At 48.0% G+C, this 17,959-nt stretch overlaps 3 protein-coding genes and 1 long non-coding RNA gene across 6 annotated transcripts in view; 2 read left to right on the forward strand and 2 right to left on the reverse strand.

Annotated features, from left to right (window-relative positions):
- xkr8.3 (XK related 8, tandem duplicate 3) overlaps window positions 1-1,655 on the reverse strand; it is a 6,569-nt gene extending 4,914 nt beyond the window's left edge. The window contains exons 1-3 of one of the 3 annotated variants that reach the window (XM_088010574.1): window positions 1,121-1,655; window positions 815-933; window positions 76-106 (exon numbers count right to left, since the gene is read on the reverse strand). In XM_088010574.1, the coding sequence (XP_087866700.1) occupies window positions 76-106; window positions 815-933; window positions 1,121-1,143 (173 nt within the window). In that variant the 5' untranslated portion in view covers window positions 1,144-1,655. Of the gene's footprint in view, window positions 1-75; window positions 107-814 lie in introns of all 3 variants that reach the window. The other 2 variants (XM_088010573.1, XM_014974453.2) reach the window with 2 other exon arrangements.
- A 652-nt stretch (window positions 1,656-2,307) lies between these two features.
- On the forward strand, window positions 2,308-6,757 carry srsf4 (serine and arginine rich splicing factor 4). Its single transcript, XM_014974454.2, has 6 exons — window positions 2,308-2,495; window positions 3,437-3,579; window positions 4,871-4,980; window positions 5,054-5,262; window positions 5,342-5,419; window positions 6,003-6,757. The coding sequence occupies exons 1-6, from the start codon at window positions 2,389-2,391 to the stop codon at window positions 6,469-6,471; spliced, it is 1,116 nt and encodes a 371-aa protein (XP_014829940.2). The 5' UTR covers window positions 2,308-2,388; the 3' UTR covers window positions 6,472-6,757.
- A 939-nt stretch (window positions 6,758-7,696) lies between these two features.
- msto1 (misato mitochondrial distribution and morphology regulator 1) lies at window positions 7,697-13,793 on the reverse strand. Its single transcript, XM_014974451.2, has 14 exons — window positions 13,638-13,793; window positions 12,829-12,958; window positions 12,686-12,758; window positions 12,174-12,249; window positions 12,037-12,094; window positions 11,549-11,699; window positions 11,313-11,427; window positions 11,109-11,243; window positions 10,893-11,039; window positions 9,679-9,810; window positions 9,420-9,604; window positions 8,627-8,731; window positions 8,442-8,554; window positions 7,697-8,375 (listed from the first exon to the last, which is right to left on the reverse strand). The coding sequence occupies exons 1-14, from the start codon at window positions 13,719-13,721 to the stop codon at window positions 8,125-8,127; spliced, it is 1,755 nt and encodes a 584-aa protein (XP_014829937.2). The 5' UTR covers window positions 13,722-13,793; the 3' UTR covers window positions 7,697-8,124.
- Window positions 13,738-16,458, forward strand: LOC148156620 (uncharacterized). Its single transcript, XR_015764703.1, has 3 exons — window positions 13,738-13,847; window positions 14,606-14,854; window positions 16,237-16,458. It is a non-coding gene; the product is annotated as an uncharacterized LOC148156620 (long non-coding RNA).
- Window positions 16,459-17,959: the final 1,501 nt, after the last annotated feature.

Here is a 17,959-nt window from a genome sequence, read left to right on the forward strand (position 1 = left end):
ACCTCCCTGACACCTCCCTAACACCACACTAACACATCCCTAACACCACCCGAACACCTCCCTAACACCACCTACCCGTCTGCTGATGACTGCTCAGAGATACAACCTGACCGGAGGAGGAAGAGAAAGAGGAGGAGGTTATTATAATCATCATCATCATCATCATTATGATTATTAATGTTAGAGCCATAAATAGGAAATATTTAAGTTATTTGTAAGATGGTTTGTTTGTATTTTATAAATTTTAGTTAGGACGATTGATATTTGTTTAGGCATTTTTATTGTGCAATTTAGTTTTATTTTGAAAGGCTTACTTCCTGTTGGGTTGTATATTGCCTTAAAAAAAGGAACCATTGTTGGGATTGCTTAGACACGGAGCAAAAACAGTTTTTTGACCGTGTAAACTGTGTATTTTTGGAAAGAAAGAAAAAGGACTGATTTATCATCAATTTTGTATTTGTATTTTTTACAGATAAAGAGTTTTTTTGTTAAATTCACAGTTCGCACGCGTCCTTTACTTCCAGTGTCTAGGGAATGACACAGATATTGGATCTGTTGCCATAACAATTATCATAATCATAACTTATTATTGTTATAGTAATAATAAATTACTATTGTTATCATTATAATAACTTATTGTTATTGTAATAATAAAGGAAGACGCCATCCCCACTGTGAAACATGGTGAAGGCAGTATCATGCTGAGGGGAAGCGTTGAGGTAAAGTCAGAACAGACCTGATTAGGAAGCTGCAGAGCAGCAGGAAGTGTCAGGATGTTACTAAACTGGTTCGGAACCAGAACCAGGACCGGTACCTGCAGAGGAAGCCCAGCTGAAGAACATGCAACAGGCAGAACAGCTTGGCTCGGTCCCCGCAGAACACGCTCCCTGTCCCGGTGGTCTGCTCGCTGAACCCCGGCAGCTCCCGGTCGTACTGGAACCAGAACCAGCTGAACATTTGAACCACGACAGAGGATAGAACCATGAGGCCGACCAGCACCCCGAACCAGAACAAGTCCCCCCGGCAGTAGAACTCCTTGGCCAGCCACAGGTCGGAGCCCCAGTCCAGCAGGAAGGTGCAAACTCCCACCACCGAGAAGGCGAAGTCGATCCAGGAGTACCTGGAGGCGGTTCTGCTCTCCATCTGGACCGGGCGGTTCGTAGAACCGGGGGCAGACCTGTTGCAGCGAGGCTAGCAGCAGCCGGGCTAACATCGGACCGTTACCGTGCGGGGGAATCACCAACTTCCCACAACTTCCTCATTCCTGTGGATCTCTGCCGGGAGAAGTCGGAAACTGTCGGGGGGAGAAATTGGGCGGAACCAGTCTGCTTCAGAAGTTCGACCAGAACGTGGAAGATATTTCTTCGTAATGATCTCAGCCGTTAGTAGCTCCGCCCCCCGCCCTATCAGACCGGGACAGCACGGTGATAAGTTCAAACCACATCTCCGCATTGTCCCTGAACTTCTACAGATTGTCCCAATAGTTCCACATAATTATTGAAATAAATGAACACTGATATTATTTTTCTGCTTGATTGGGATTTTAGTGTCTTTATATTTTATTAGCTGGAGTTTCTGTCCTTTCTCTCTGGTTCTTCCTGGTTCTCCACTAAATTTGATCCCAGCTCAGATTTGATCTCAGTTCTGTTCTGGTTTTATCACAAATTTCTTCTTGTGTTATAAATTCTTTATTGGTCAATAAATACCTTATTTATCTGATTTTACTGGGTTGCATTAGCTACATTTATTATTCCTGTATACATCTGAAATTGTTATTTTTTTGTTCCTATTTTATTCTAGTTTCATACATCCATGTATCAGATCAGAAAATGCTCAGTTCCTGATAATTGTGCATCCAGCAGCTGGATAAACTCTCCAGCTGCTTCCCAGGCCAGAAGTTATCTGGATCTCCCTCGGTTTTTCCTGCTCCTCCTGCTGGATTTCTCCAAATTTTACTGTGTTTCAGTTTGATTTTATTGAGGTTTTTGTTCTGGTTGTAAAGCTATGACCGTAGCAGCTGAACGTCGACCTGGGAAGGGTCAAAGATCGTCTCCAAACCCTCTGAAGTCCATCATCCTGCAGGCCTCAGGCAGATCTGTAAAGGTTAATGTTCGTGAGAGGACAGTTAGAAAAAAACAATGGAGCAGTGGGACGTTCAGAGAGCTTTCAAAGATTTTTCTATTTCTTGGTATTGATTAAGTATTTAATTGAATTTATTGATTACTTGTTTTTTGCGCCATAAGATCTGTATCTGTTTTCTAAACACTTGTTTAAGCCCCGCCCCTCGTCCTCTGGCAGCCAATCAGATCAGAGGTCCTCCGCGTCGCGCGCCCTCCTGTTGTTCTCTTCCTTTTTGCAGCTCACAGGTTAGCTTACAGGTTCAGAAACATGTCCCGGGTTTACATCGGTCGGCTGAGCTACAGAGCCAGGGAGAAGGACGTGGAGAGGTTCTTCAAGGGTTATGGGAAGATTCTGGAAGTGGACCTGAAAAATGGGTAAGGAACCGAGCGAACGACGGCTCAGGCCTGGTTGGCGTGGACGGGCCTGCGGTGCTAATGCTAGTTAGCATATTTAAGACAAAGAACCTGCGCTGTTTGGGTCACCTGGAAACCATTAAAGTCTCTTTAATGTCACATTTGCTTCATGTTGGTGCTAAGCTGGCGCTTCTAACCGGCCTGCGGGCTGAAGGGGCCGTACACGGGGCTGCGTGGCTCCGGTAGCCGCGGCTAGGCTAATGTTAGACGTGGCAGAGGAAAGGAGGGGGAACCGTTAAACCGAACCGGTCCCGTTAAAAGTATTATTAACACCAGTTCTGTTATAGTTGGATAAATGAGAAAACCGGAATGGAGAACAATTAGCAAATAACAACGGCCATCTTTATCTACAAAAACAATTTATTTACATTTCATTTTCCTTTGGGATCAATAAAGTATTTCTGAATATGATTGTAAATAAAAATAGATGTATATCTTCATAGAATCAGAGGGAAATAAAAAGGAAATTTGCTTAAAATTATGTTTTATAATCCTTATACAACGGGGAGTACTGAAATGAATAATTTTATAATCATGCGAAATAATTATGTAATTCTACTTTTAAAATGTGTAGCTTTTATCTTGAATTTAAGAAAAGAGCAATAAATGGGTACATCCTTTAAAACTTTGGCAGGTTATTGATAACAGTGCTAAAATAATTAAAATTTAAAAATTAACTTTATAAGATGTCATTAGTGGGGTTAGGGCTAGTTACAAACGGTTATTTTAATAACTATAGGGTCTGCTCTAACTGAAGTGATATTTGTCACAAAGATCCTAGAACCTTATTTGTTCTGATTTGTTTGTTTAAGTGCGTATTTCTTTGTTTTTCTGTGTAACATCATTGATGAAATGTTAATTCTTCAGGATGATTCGGTGTAAATGTTCTTGTTCCTGTGCAGCTACGGCTTTGTAGAGTTCGATGACCCTCGTGATGCAGACGATGCCGTGTACGACCTGAACGGCAAAGAGCTGTGTGGGGAGAGGGTCATCGTGGAGCACACCAAGGGGCCGCGGCGGGACGGGGGCTACACCGGGGGCCGCAGTGAGTCTCCTAACCGCCGTTCGCTCTCATCATGATGATCTGATCAGAACCGGACAAAAGCTGAGGCTGGTTCTTGGTGGCTGATGTCTCTTTGTTAATATTCTGGTTGGATCTCTTTGGTCCTGAGGGAGCCTCTCAGAGCTGGGGGGTCATGGCAGAAAGGCGTAACCTTTGACCTTTCAACTCCAGATTAAAGCATCTAGCTAGGTTAGAAATGGAGCTAAGCTGCAAAGTTCTGGAGCTAAAGATCATTTTAGTCATTGATTAGTCTGATTAAAAATGATTAGTCACTTAAAATAAAGCCAATAAAAAAATCCAGTTTATTTTTTAAATAAGAAAATAAACATTTTATTCCCTAAAATGCACTAAAAGCATTCCTCTAGGAAAGTAGAAATAATGAAAATATCCTTCAAACATGAGAGAAGCTGCAGCCTTTCTTTTAGCCTCCTGACCTCTGACCTGGAGCTGGAATCAGTCTCAGGATCGTCCAGGTGAGAAGGCTCACCTGGACGATAACAGGAAGTGCCCCCCCCCCAGCTGTTTGAGGTTCTGGTGATTTTCTGTCATCAGATCCACCAACTACTGTGCGAAGTCCAGATCGAAGCTTAATGGTAACATGATGATGATGTGAATATGGGAATGGCTTAATGACATAAATAATAATGCTAAATGAAATATTGTGTAATATTTGCTAAATATGATGTGATAAATTTCTTGCTGTTTATTGAGTTTGATTCATTTCAAATGACTGTGAATTTAAAGGTAAAGATTTAACAAAGAACCTCAATGTTTTAATTGAAAGAGTCCTTTGCTGACTGCCTGCCCTATTGCTGGCCATGGTGTCCCCCTTTCCAAGAGGTTGGTTTGACCATTCTGGGCCCCTGGGCAGACCAAAAAAGGGAGCCATTGTGAATGAAGACCGCTTTTCCCATTAGGCCCAGGCCGGGTGGTGAGGATGCCATGGGGTTAGGAGCAGATGTGGGTCGGCTCTCATAGGTGCCTAAAAAACCAACATGTTTTCTACCAGTTGATGTTGTTACATAGGCTAGCTATGTTTTTCTGATTAAAGCAGGACCAGAGTTTAGCCTGTGCAGTTAACTTTAACTTGATTTTAGACATTTAGGGACTTTTAGGATTGAATTGTTTAAAGTCTTTTCTCCTTTTTCTTTTCCCCTCTGTTTCTTTTTCCCACCTGCTTATTGATATATTAGCGTGTAGCTTAGGCTGATTGCTGGCAGTGCGTTCCCTTCTCCTGCTCACTGCGCCCTGTGTGTGCTTGTTGCCTTGAAAGGTGGCTATGGGCGCTGGGGAGGCAGGGACAGGTACGGCCCACCTGTCCGCACCGATTACCGCCTCATAGTGGAGAATCTGTCCAGCCGCTGCAGCTGGCAGGACCTGAAGGTGGGACCCCGCCCCCGATCCATCCTGTAGCCCCGCCCACACCGTGACATCACCACTTCCTGTCTCCTCCCAGGACTACATGAGGCAGGCGGGCGAGGTGACGTACGCCGACACCCACAAAGGCCGTAAGAACGAAGGCGTGATCGAGTTCCGGCAGTACTCGGACATGAAACGGGCCCTGGAGAAGCTGGACGGAACCGAGGTCAACGGCAGGAAGATCCGGCTCATCGAGGACCGGCCCGGCGCCCGGCGCCGCCGCTCATACTCCCGCAGCCGCTCCAGGTGAGGCGCGCCGTCCGGCCGGGGTCGGAGGTCACCCACCCGGCTGGAAGGTCACTGACGCTCCGCTCTGGTTCTACAGGTCCCGGTCCAGAAGCCGCCGGTCCCACAAGAGCCGCAGCCGCAGCGACAGCAGCAGCCGGTCCCGGTCCCGCTCCAGGTGAGAACCGGGTCCAGAACCGGGAGCAGGAATCTCTCCTGCTGTTCCTGTGTTTTTAGTCAAATATGTTTAAAACATGCATCATGTTCTCGAAAAACCTAAAATTCACCAAAATATTAAAATGGGAAGTTATGAGCACTGCCTCCTGGTGGACAAACACGGTACAACAGGCTCGATGTTCCAAGAATTAAAATGGATTTATGATCCTAAAAGTCTTGTAAAAATCAGTTCCCAACATTTTAATTCATAATTTTTATCACCATATATTATTTGGCAGATTGTAGCTGTAATAAGGAAGAGTCCTGATTTTTGAAATAATTTCATATTGTATTGTTTGTGCATAACTTTTAGAAATGTTTAGTCTATATTTACATTTTAGGTTAGAAAATGTTTCATAGTTTGAAACTTTTTACTCAGATTTGATGTTTTTGTCTGATTTAAGGTCTAGAGGTGAAGAAATAACTAAATTCAAACATTTCTAGAAACACCAAACGTATCGATACGAACAGTTTTTAAGAGCAAATGTAAATATTTCTGATGATGGTTGAGCTGATTTACCCTAAACGCCTTGGTGTCTCTGCAGAGCCGCTTCCCGCAGCCGCAGCCGCAGCCGCAGCAAGAAGAACAAGAGCAAGAGCAAGAAGGACGAGGAAGAGCGCAACGGCGCCGCCAAGGACGACGAGCGCAGCCTCAGCCGCAGCCCCAGGAGCAAAAAGAGCAAGAAGGACGGCAAGTCTGCCAAGAAGGACGAGTCCCGGTCCCGCTCCAGGTCCGCATCTCGCTCCAGGTCCCGCTCCAGGTCCCGCTCCAGGTCCGGCTCCAAGGACCGGCCCAGGAAGTCCGGCTCCCAGGACGGCGAGCCGCCCAAGAGCGACGCGGAGGCGGCGGACGCCGAGCGGCCGTCCCGCTCCCCCGAGGAGCCCAGAGCAAGATCCAAGTCCAAGTCCAAGTCCCGGTCCGTGTCACCGGCCAAAGCTGGCTCCAGGTCCCGCTCCGCCTCCCGCTCCGAGTCCCGCTCCAAGTCTCGGTCCCGGTCCCGCTCCCGCTCCTAGTCCCGGACTCCTGGTGACCTCCGACCCCCGGCTCGTATTTACATTCCCTCTGACCCCCGACCCCGCCGTGTCCGGTTTTTGATAAGTAGAGCAGCAGGCATTCGGACCGACCCGTCAGCTCCGCCTCATTTCCCTCTGATCCGCGTATTTTCCACTAGATGTTTGTAAAATTCCAGGATGGATCCGAGTTCTTTGATGCGTCTTTGTGTTTTTTTTAATCCAGTAGAAGCAAATCGCCGAGAATCAGATTCCCAAAACCTGTTTCACATTAAACCATCTGTTCTGAGCTGCTGCCCTCCGACTGGTTTGTTCCAGTGACAGGAAGTCTCCCTTTCAGAGTAAGAGTCTGTAAACTGTCTCCCTCTTTAACAGGAAGCCAAACATTTATTGTGAAGTGAGAACAGGAAACTGGGCCAGTTTAGTCAGAATATTTCACACAGTAAATGATTTTATGTGATATTAATGTTCTGGTGGCTGAAAAGCTTCAGGTTATTTGGCTTTCAGGTGAAATTTAAGAAAAACATAAGAACTTCCACTACAGCGGTGATTTATGATGAGTCTGTTTCCAGCAGCAGTGACGTCCGTAATCTGAAGAACGATGCTGAATGATTCACAGATTCTCCTTCATAATCTGCATATTCGACATAAAGTTTAATCCAAATGCGGCTGAGTTCTGTCAGAGCTTCACATCCCCAGTAATCCTGGGAATTTCTGTTTTTCCAGGTTTATTCCTGAATGTTTCAGTTCTGTTGCTTTTAAACGTTTCAACTTGCAGAAAACCAACTGAAAACTTCCCATCATCCTCTCTGCTCCCCTGACCTGAATAACAACTGAGCTCACACTGATGAGGTCCAGAGGGCGGAGACGGGTTACCTGAAGTCACCTGACTGTAACCAACTCTTTACTTTGCACTTTAAGTTTCATAAAACCTGAACTTTTGACCTTTTTATCCAGTTACATTTTAAATCACATCCAGTAAAATAAACCAGAAAAGTGGCTTACAGCGCCCCCTCTGGTGCAGCAGGTTGTCCTGAGTCTGTTGCCATGGTAACCAGCTCTACTAATCAAAAGCCAGTTTCCCAAAACTCGGCTTCAATTTGACCTGCTGCCTGGTCTAGCTGACCTGGAGCTGAGCTGTCAGGTAATCCAGGTGTTTGTGGGCGTGTTCAGGTAGAACAGCTGAGGACCAATCAGAATGAAGCAGGAAACTGACCAATCAGATCAATCCAGAGTGGATCCTGAAAACTGATCCCAGATTTATTTGTTTTATTTGATAACTTTACACCTTTATTCTCTGCTGATCCGTCCAGCCTCTGATTGGACGGTTTGAACCGTCTGTCCAATCAGAGTGAAGGCAGGATCAAAGACCCCTCTCTGCTTTTAATCTGTAAATTTAATCTTCATCCAGTTCTTCCCTGAACTTCAGCAGATTATTTCATTCAAACTTGAGTTTAAAGTTTTCAAGTTTGGTTTATGGCCTGTGGACCAGAAGACGACCCGGTCCAGGTCAGGTCCGTTCAGACGATTGTTGGTAGGTGGAGACGGGTCCGTCTGTCTGGTTGTGTAGGACATGCAGGAAGCCGACCCATCTGGACCGGTTCTGATCCGAGCTGCGACCTCCATGGACGACCTTCACCAATCGGAGCGCGCTCCTCAGTCATCGTCGTCCTCAGAGGACGAGCGCGTGGTGCCGCCGCTGTCGTCATGGTAACAGCAGCCCAGCAGGCGCAGCTCCTCCAGCGCCTCCTGGTAGTCGGCCATCTCGGGCCCCTGGGACAGGAAGCTGGGGGCCCGGCGGCGCACGTCGAAGGTGGCGGCGGCGCGCTGCAGCTCAGACAGAAACAGGCGCAGGGCGGTTCCGGACTGCAGCGATGTCAGGATGGGGACGGACGAGACCGGAGGCGCTGCAGAGGACAGACGGTTCAGACACAGAGATGGCGTCCACACCGACAAAGGACTGGGACACTCACCGCCTGCAGGGGGCGCCCCACCGCGCATGAAGCCCTGGGCATCCAGCGTCGGGCTGAAGATCTGAGGGAAGGGCGGAGTCAGTTTACTGGGGGCGGAGACCAGCTGCAGCGCCCTGTGGAGGAAGACCGATGAAGACTACGGCTAGTTACAACAGAACACCAGCAGGGGGCAGCAGGAGACTCACAGAGGAGCTGAGGGGTAGAAGGAGGAAATGTAGGCCGCCAGGACGTCCTCCCCGCTGTGGAGGCCGTGCAGAGGAGTCAATGGTTCGATTCCTGGAGAGAGGCAGCTGGAGGAGAAACGACGGCTGAGTCAGAGACGCTGGAGACCAGAGTTAATCTGAGTTAATCTGAGTTAGTTAGCATTAGCAATACAACTGATCAACGGCTGGAAGCTTCTCTGGATGAAGCTGACAGAAAAACTGAAATAAAAGTATCTATTAAATTTAACACACTTGATAACTTTCTGTAAAATCTGAGATTCAGAAACCTAAAAGTAAAACTGACGGTGGCAGAGGAAGACGTGTGGAAGATTAGCTCAGGTTGGACATCAGGTGACCAGCATATGACAGACAATGGGACTCAATGTTTTCCAATTAATTATCAACAGATTACAATGTAAAAAGTTTAATGAAAATAAATAGAGCTTTACATTGAAAACCTTCACATGAAGCTGAGTTACCAACTGACGGATGACCAGCAGAGCCGGTGTTTACGTTCGCTAATCAGCACTGCTAATGTTCACGCAATCGCTAATCAATAATCACAAATGTAAACATAAAACTGACTGACTGTTCTGATCACTGTAAAAAATGGTTTGGGTGTTGAATCCTGTGTGTGGAGCTGGTGTCAGTTGGTTGCCATGGCAACTGGTGTTTGGGGCGTATCCGGCACGGAAATCGAGAAAATGGAGTAAGTCTTTAGTTTTCTGCATCATTTATGTTTACAAACGTCATTTCTCTGAGGATGACCTCTGACCTGATGAGCTTCTGGCCCTCGTAGCCTCTGAGCGTGCTCCACTGTCCGTAGCATCGAGACCCGGCCGCCTCGGGGCAAGCAGACAGAGGTTTCCATGGCAGCGCGTCAGCGCAGGCGCTCAGGGCGTCGGGCAGGGAGCCGCCGGGCATCATGGGAAACGGGACAGCGCCGTAAGCGGCCACGACCTGGAAGGAGCAGGACCGGGTCATCGACATGCCGGAGGTTTCATCGGCCAGTAGGAGGATGAAGAGGAGCCTACCTTCCTCCCGGCCACGGCCAGCGAGTCCGCCACCTGCCACATGGGGGCGCTGTTGTTTCTGAGCCGGTAGGGCACAGTGAGGGCGTCCAGGGCCAGAGCCAAGATGGCGCTGGAGTGGTACCAGAGGGCGGGCTGCAGCAGGACACAAGGTTCGCTTTGTTTATGTGGATATAAAGCAGCAAAAACACTCACTCCTTTTTCACGTCTAACATGGGAAAATATCCAATAAGTGAAATAATCTGCCAGAGGAACCATTAGAAATCAATAATAAAGAATTACTGAAGTAAAGCAAGCGCCTATATCTGGCTCAAAAGCTGCTTTTAAGATTGTTTTTTTTTATTTCAAGTGTCAAGATGTTTACAGTAGGCAATGCACCAAAAATACTCGGTACAATTTTGTGTTTTCACAAAAAAAAAAAATATATATATATATATATATGTATATATATATATATATATATATAGAGAGAGAGAGAGAGAGAGAGAGATGCCTTAGGTACCTCTAAGGCATCAAGTAACAACAAATGATGCAATCCTTCATGTGGAGCAACATGTGGTGACAGTCTAGAGGAAAAACTTCTTTCATTCTGTTTTCAATCCAACTCGTTTCTGATAGAACCAGAACTCCATCATCTGCTCCACCTCCAGCTGCTCTGAGTCAAACCAACCTGTTCCCCTCCTGGCCTGTGGGGGCGCTGCACCAAGAACCACTGAAGGAAACGACACAAAAACCTCTGAAGACACTGAGAGCAACTTCCTTCTTCACCAGATGGAAACAAGATGGAGGCGTCAGATTTTAGTGTTGGAGGATTTCTCTTTAGGCTAAAGACCAGGAGCCATTTCTGCTGCTAGCGCTAGGCTAGCATGTTAGCTTTGGTTACATTTACCCAGAATGCCCTGTGCTGTAGTCCACTTCCTGCTTTTGGAGCGGTCTCCGCTCCACTTGGCGTTCACTTCAACCAAACCCAGACTGAAGTTTGGAGGACCAGAAGTCAGAGGTTGACTAGCATTCACACCTCACCAACTGAACCGGACTTTGACTAGGCAAACAGACTGGAGTTGGATTAAGGTGGTTAAATCTGAGTCAGATGGAAAGAACTGGATCAGTTCCAGGATCACCTGGAAATGATTCCTGGACCTGATGTGAAGTGGATAAATGAAGGGGTCTGAGGGCGGAGCCCTGAGGCCCGCCAGCGCCTGGCCCAGGTTACTCACATCGTAGGACAGCAGGGGGAAGAGCGGCGGCGGCCGCCCGCCAAGCCCACCCCGCAGCGTCAGCGGGCAGAACAGCGAGCTGTGGGCGGCCATGTTGACGGTGCCCAGCGCGGCGTTCAGCAGGTGGTACCGGTCCCTGGCTGGAGTCTGGGTCAGAGCAGAACCCGGTTAAAACCCAGAGCTTCTGATTGGCTCAGATCGACCAGAGTCACTCACCGAGTCCCGGTGGATAACCGGAGCCACGCCCCATGTCAGGATGCCCCGCCCACTGTAGGAGTCCTGCAGCAATTCCGTGACCTTTGACCCCAGCCCCGCGAACCCGTCCTCCAGGTCACACAGAACCTGGAAACCCTGAGAGACACGAGGCCAGTGAGGAAGACGAGGAGGAGGAAGAGGACGAAGAAGAGGAAGAGGAGGAACCTGCAGGTAATCGCATTCTTCCACGAAGAAGTGCAGCCTGTCCTCCAGCTCGTCCAGCAGCGCCCCCTGCAGGGCAGACTCTCCCTGGCCGAAGGTCTCCAGGCGATGAGCCTCGCTGGAAAAACAAGCATCTGATTCATTTCCATCAGCGGACAGGCCGCACATCCGATCATTATTAATAATTACTAAATGCAGACATTGATGCTGCCAGTGTTCCCAGTGGCGACCCGGTTTACCCGTCATGGTTGAACTGGTGGATGACAACAACGGAACGGGGGTGCAGGTGGAGCCGCAGGAAGTCAGACCAGACCGTCACACTGCCCTCCAGACGGTAGTTCTTCTGGACTCGGGTCAGCTGGTTGTTGAATGAGTCAACGCCCAGCGGACCTGGAGGGGCGGGACATCAGAGGGACGGGGCATCAGAGGGGCGGGGCATCAGAGGGGCGGGGCATCAGAGGGGCGGGACATCAGAGGGACGGGGCATCAGAGGGACGGGGCATCAGAGGGGCGGGACATCAGAGGGGCGGGGCATCAGAGGGGCGGGGCATCAGAGGGGCGGGACATCAGAGGGGCGGGGCATCAGAGGGGCGGGACATCAGAGGGGCGGGGCATCAGAGGGGCGGGGCATCAGAGGGGCGGGGCATCAGAGGGGCGGGACATCAGAGGGGCGGGGCATCAGAGGGGCGGGGCATCAGAGGGGAAGAGGGGATTTGTCTGATCTTACCGGAGCCCTGCAGCTGCGACGCCGAGCAGAACTCTGCCTCAGTCAGGATCTGTCCCTTCTGGAGACAAACACCAGATCAGAACCAGAATCAGACCCGAATCTGGTTCTGATCCAGGTTCTGGTTCTCCAGCACTTACGTCCAGCTTCTCCAGATCCTCCAGGAAGCAGTTCTTCTCCGGTGGGCTGTGCTTGTGCACGGTGATGCTCCCCGGCCTGACAATGACACGGAAAGAATCAACAGAGGGGCCACCGAGGGGACGCTGTGGCCACAGGGGGGCGATGTGGCCACAGGGGGGGGCGCTGTGGCCACAGGGGGGCGCTGTGGCCACAGGGGAGCGATGTGGCCACAGAGGGGCGCTGTGGCCACAGGGGGGCGATGTGGCCACAGGTGGGGGGCTGTGGCCACAGGGGGGGGCGCTGTGGCCACAGGGGGGTGATGTGGCCACAGGTGGGGGGCGCTGTGGCCACAGGGGGGCGCTGTGGCCACAGGGGGGTGATGTGGCCACAGGTGGGGGGCGCTGTGGCCACAGGGGGGCGATGTGGCCACAGGGGGGCGATGTGGCCACAGGGGGGCGATGTGGCCACAGGTGGGGGGCGCTGTGGCCACCGAGGGGTCGCTGTGGCCACAGGGGGGCGCTGTGGTTTTTACCAGGTGACTGCTGCTGCTGCGGCTCCTCCAGGGTCGTACAGACTGCCTTCCTGCCGCAGTGTCCGGAGACTTCCTGCAGAGACAGACAGACGGGTCGGGCCGGGCTCCTGGTTCTGGCTGAGCAAAACCAGAGCGCGCCGTACCTTTAAGATCCATGGCAATGAGTCGGGGCGTGTAGGTGATGCTGCCGCCTGGAGTCTGCCCTTCCCGGAACACGGAGTCGCTCTGGACCTCCGGCGGCGCCGACCCGGGGTCGTAGCACAGAGATGCATCCTGTCAACGAGACACAGCAACACGCAGGAACATCATAAAGAATTACAGCATCTGTAAAAGTATTCAGACCTTGGATGGTTTTAAAATCAGTCATGAGCAACAAAAAGCCCTCTAACATCAAAGTGAAAACTAATTTCAGCTAAATAATGATAAAAAAATGTAGCAGAAACTAAGCGACGGCTTCCAGTCGGTTTAGTGATGGCGCCCAGCAGGGTGTCGGTGCCGTCAGGCAGTTTTCCTCCATTCTTCCTGATAAACTGATCCAGATCTGTCAGGCTGGTGGGACCTGCTGTGAACAGGCCTGGGCTTTGACTAGGTCACAGACCTTCCATGTCTTGATGATGGATTTATCTGAACTCCAGATGGTCCAGACCAGCAGCAGGAGGGAAATGACCAAGATCAAAGACAGAGCAGCTGTGATGAAAAGCATGGTGGTAGCAGTATTATGGTCTGGGCCTGAGTGGCTGATGGACATGAGGCTCCATCACCACAGGCTGTCCTCCCACGCAGGGCTCGTGTTTTAACCACGGAAAATAAACTTATACCAACACAACTCAAGTTTTCAGAAGGGTCCATCAACAATTACTTCTTCTCCTTCTTCTTGTGAGCAGCTCAGTGGAACCCATGGAGTTCCACGCTATCGGGGCGGCTATCCACTTTAGCCGCTCCGTTTCCTCACCTGTAAATTCCACCAGTGGGTTCCCACGAAGTTGGAATAATGTCCGAGTTGCAGGGTGATGACTTCCCTGCAGACTCCGGTCATCGTGACGGGATCAACACGCAGGATAGAACCACGGAGACCGCAGAACTCCACGCATGACGAGCATGCTGCTGAACTGACAACACCGAACGCAGCGGCCGCTTCCTATTGGCTGGAAGGAGGAGCAAGGTGAAATGTGATTGGAGGAGCGGGAGCCTCGTAGTTTGGTTTCACTTCACCGACGATTCACATGAAACTAAAATGATTATTCACACAAGAGAAACAATAACAATGATAAAAACATTAACACGCAATTAAATAAATATCAAAAGTAAAACAAAATATATTAATAAATAGTTTTAACAAAAGAACTATAGATAGAATAATATTAAATAAAAATGTGTTGAATATTTTAAATTCAGCACGAGATTTAAAAAACTGCATTAAAACACATCAAAGAAATTACATCAAAGAACCAAAAAATATTTAATTACCAAAATAAATCAATGAAACAACTATAAAAAATAATTTAAGTAATAAAAAATAAATAAGTAATAAATAAAACAGACAACTAACAAAGTACTTGTATATTTAAGGAATGAAACAATGAACTAAAACGAAGCTGAAAATTAAAGAACCAAGTTTAATTTTGAAATAAGATCAGTTAAAATATGAAAGTCTGAAATATAGGTGAAATGGAATTGGAATAAATCACACTGTTGCTGTTAATAAAGAGATTAAAATCTTTACAGATACATCAGAATGTTAGAAAACAGAGAAGGGAGATCTAAAGTTATTCCAGATTCAAATGTTATGAAAAATAAAATAACATCATTTTGCAGTTTATGCAGAATAAGTAGTTCTAATGGTCTTAGATTAGACCATCAGAACTGTAATTGTAATTTAATAATTGATTCATGTAACAAACAGGGTCTGTTCCACCTCAGGCTGGGTCACACACTGCTGTGGGACGGCATCGCGTTCCAGGGTTTGTCTTCAGTCCGTCGATCAGCAGCTCCTCAATGATTGTGACGACCTGGAGTTGGCCTCAGCTGGCGGGGAGTGAGCCGGAGTTCCCTGCAGCTCCTCCAGAGGTCGCTCTGGTTGCATCCATTAATGATGATCCCTGTTTCTTGCTCACCAGCTGCTTCCAACTGTTTGGCTTTTTGCAGGGAGGATTTGGCACTTTTTCATAGGTAAGCGCAACCCACAAAATCAACTTTTCTTCTCAAGCAGTCGCCATTAGAGCTAAATAAACAGTCAGTTTTGTTAGGTTTTTATGACTGCATATTCATACTTACACATCTTCTGGTTGCTTTGTTTAGTCCAGTGTTTCTCCACCCTGGTCCTCAGACCAGGGTGGAGAAACGCTGAGTTAGTTAGATATTTTTTAATCTGTTCCTAACGTCTCCAAAGCACATTTTGTCGTATGAAATGTGCTTTACAGTTAATGTTTAGCTGAATTATATTTTCATTATTTGTGATGACAATAAACAAGTCATTTATTTTGTGCTAAAGCTATTTTTTCTTGGTAAAGTATCTGCCCATGGTGCAAAAATGACCTTTAAACTCAATTCTGGCGATGATTGAAAAAGAATAAAGTAATCATACACTCAGATCATAAGTAAGTACTTTTAGATGCACCAGCTAATTAGAAAGACATAAGTTTTTATCAACCTTTGATCTGCACTGTCGTCTCCCTCAGTTGATAAATGCTTCAGTAAAATGATAAAACACAATCACTATGATATCCATGTATAGCTATCTTTTCATTTTTACTTACATTTCTCTTGCCACTTAATATTACAAGCAACAAGTCAATATTAGAAAATCCTTGTATTTGTTGAATAAAAAACATCAAATGTTCTGTAGTTTAAAAGGGAAATCCGTCCATTTCCTGACTGATGAATACAGATGTCAATATATTTTCTTAGATGTAATAATGTGATAACAAAACGAGACAAACTTCAGGATTTGACTTTGTTTTCTTTTCTCTTTGTGGCTTTCAGCAATTACATTACAGAACTCTAAAACGAGTTTGTTGTTGGTCGCTGTTGATGCTTCAGATCCTAAAACTTTATTGTCAAACAAAGATAATCGACATGAAAACACTTTTGACCAACATTCAGAACAAGACATTGTGCTAACATGTAATGCTAACACGGTAATGCTAACATGATAATGCTAACATGGTAATGCTAACATGGTAATGCCAACATGGTAATGCTAACATGTAATGCTAAGATGTAATGCTAACATGGTAATGCTGACATAGTAATGCTAACATGGTAATGCTGACATAGTAATGCTAACATGTAATGCTAACATGTAATGCCAACATGGCAATGCTAACACGGTAATGCTAACATGTAATGCTAACATGGTAATGCCAATAGTAATGCCAACATAGTAATGCTAACATGGTAATGCTGACATAGTAATGCTAACATGTAATGCTAACATGTAATGCCAACACGGCAATGCTAACACGGTAATGCTAACATGTAATGCTAACATGGTAATGCACTGATCACAGCAGAGTATAACCTCCACTTATGTTACCAACCTGTTTGAACAGGGAAACGATCTGATCTGTAACTGAGAGCCCTGCCGGTGTTCAGCAAACGGTGAGTATGTATTAATGCAACGCATGGGGGTGCTGCCCTAGAGGGGCGCCAAAATGATGGCAGAAAAATCATTCCTAGTTTAGAACTGCTTGGGCACAATTTTACTTAATTTGAATCATGTCGTCTTCTGATAGCAAAGAGACAGAGAGGCAGAAAACCAACGAAAAGATAAAGATGTCAGAAGGATGACTAAGTTTTTTAAAAGTGGTTGACAGACGATGGTGAAGTTATTTCAGTCTATCCAAAGGAAGCTTGTAAATATTCTGATTAGCTTCTGTTACTGATTAAATGCCAGGTCACTCTGAAGATGTGCTTCTGCTCACAACATACAAACTTTATCTAGATAATGAGGCAGTTTATCCTGTTTTTGGCACGTTTGACATTTTAATTTCAGCAGAAGATGAACTCACGAGACGCAAAGCAGTTTTGAAACTATTTCATTTACTAAGTGGACTTCTCTTATTCTCAACTTAGACATTAATTATGATCAAATGAAAAAACACACCTGCAAACATATTTCTAAATGAGTCAAAAAAACTAAAGTTAAATTCCTGTTAGTGTGAATAAACTGCTGCCAACGGTGGAGCCAGTTATCAGGATTTAGAGCTCAGGTTTGCATGGCCACTTTTTTCACAATATAAACAAAATCAGAGTAATTTGCATTTATTCTCATTATTTTGTCTGATGTTAAAAATAGCTTGATGATCTGCAACGACTGTTGCAAAAAAAGCAAAACCAGAGTAAATCTTTATGAAGCAAATAGTTTTCATGTCCTGCTGCTCGTTGAACTGAGAGACGGACGTCTGATCTGACATAGAGGAGCGCGTCCCGATGGAGGGAGGAGCGCGTCCCGATGGAGGGAGGAGCCCGATGAAGGGAGGAGCGCGTCCCGATGGAGGGAGGAGCGCGTCCCGATGGAGGGAGGAGCGCGTCCCGATGGAGGGAGGAGCGCGTCCCGATGGAGGATGGAGCCCGTCCCGATGGAGGGAGGAGCACGTCCCGATGGAGGGAGGAGCGCGTCCCGATGGAGGATGGAGCCCGTCCCGATGGAGGGAGGAGCGCGTCCCGATGGAGGGAGGAGCGCGTCCCGATGGAGGGAGGAGCGCGTCCCGATGGAGGGAGGAGCGCGTCCCGATGGAGGGAGGAGCGCGTCCCGATGGAGGGAGGAGCGCGTCCCGATGGAGGATGGAGCCCGTCCCGATGGAGGGAGGAGCGCGTCCCGATGGAGGGAGGAGCGCGTCCCGATGGAGGGAGGAGCGCGTCCCGATGGAGGATGGAGCCCGTCCCGATGGAGGGAGGAGCGCGTCCCGATGGAGGGAGGAGCGCGTCCCGATGGAGGATGGAGCCCGTCCCGATGGAGGGAGGAGCGCGTCCCGATGGAGGGAGGAGCGTGTCCCGATGGAGGATGGAGCGCGTCCCGATGGAGGGAGGAGCGCGTCCCGATGGAGGATGGAGCCCGTCCCGATGGAGGGAGGAGCGCGTCCCGATGGAGGGAGGAGCGCGTCCCGATGGAGGGAGGAGCGCGTCCCGATGGAGGATGGAGCGCGTCCCGATGGAGGGAGGAGCGCGTCCCGATGGAGGATGGAGCGCGTCCCGATGGAGGGAGGAGCGCGTCCCGATGGAGGGAGGAGCGCGTCCCGATGGAGGATGGAGCGCGTCCCGATGGAGGGAGGA

This window comes from Poecilia mexicana, unplaced genomic scaffold (assembly GCF_051168715.1).
Source record: "Poecilia mexicana isolate PSO_F unplaced genomic scaffold, ASM5116871v1 scaffold_11, whole genome shotgun sequence".
Lineage (NCBI taxonomy): Eukaryota > Metazoa > Chordata > Actinopteri > Cyprinodontiformes > Poeciliidae > Poecilia > Poecilia mexicana.

What these genes read in the sequence shown, in the direction of transcription:
- srsf4 (XM_014974454.2), top strand. Translation starts at nt 2,389, where the DNA reads ATGTCCCGGGTTTACATCGGTCGGCTGAGCTACAGAGCCAGGGAGAAG. An exon ending in GAAGTGGACCTGAAAAATGG is followed by an intron (nt 2,496 to 3,436) that starts GTAAGGAACCGA and finishes GTTCCTGTGCAG; the next exon opens with CTACGGCTTTGTAGAGTTCG. An exon ending in GGGCTACACCGGGGGCCGCA is followed by an intron (nt 3,580 to 4,870) that starts GTGAGTCTCCTA and finishes TTGCCTTGAAAG; the next exon opens with GTGGCTATGGGCGCTGGGGA.
- msto1 (XM_014974451.2), bottom strand. Translation starts at nt 13,721, where the DNA reads ATGACCGGAGTCTGCAGGGAAGTCATCACCCTGCAACTCGGACATTAT. An exon ending in AGGATCTGGAGAAGCTGGAC is followed by an intron (nt 12,095 to 12,173) that starts GTAAGTGCTGGA and finishes GTTTGTCTCCAG; the next exon opens with AAGGGACAGATCCTGACTGA. An exon ending in AAGAATGCGATTACCTGCAG is followed by an intron (nt 11,244 to 11,312) that starts GTTCCTCCTCTT and finishes CGTGTCTCTCAG; the next exon opens with GGTTTCCAGGTTCTGTGTGA.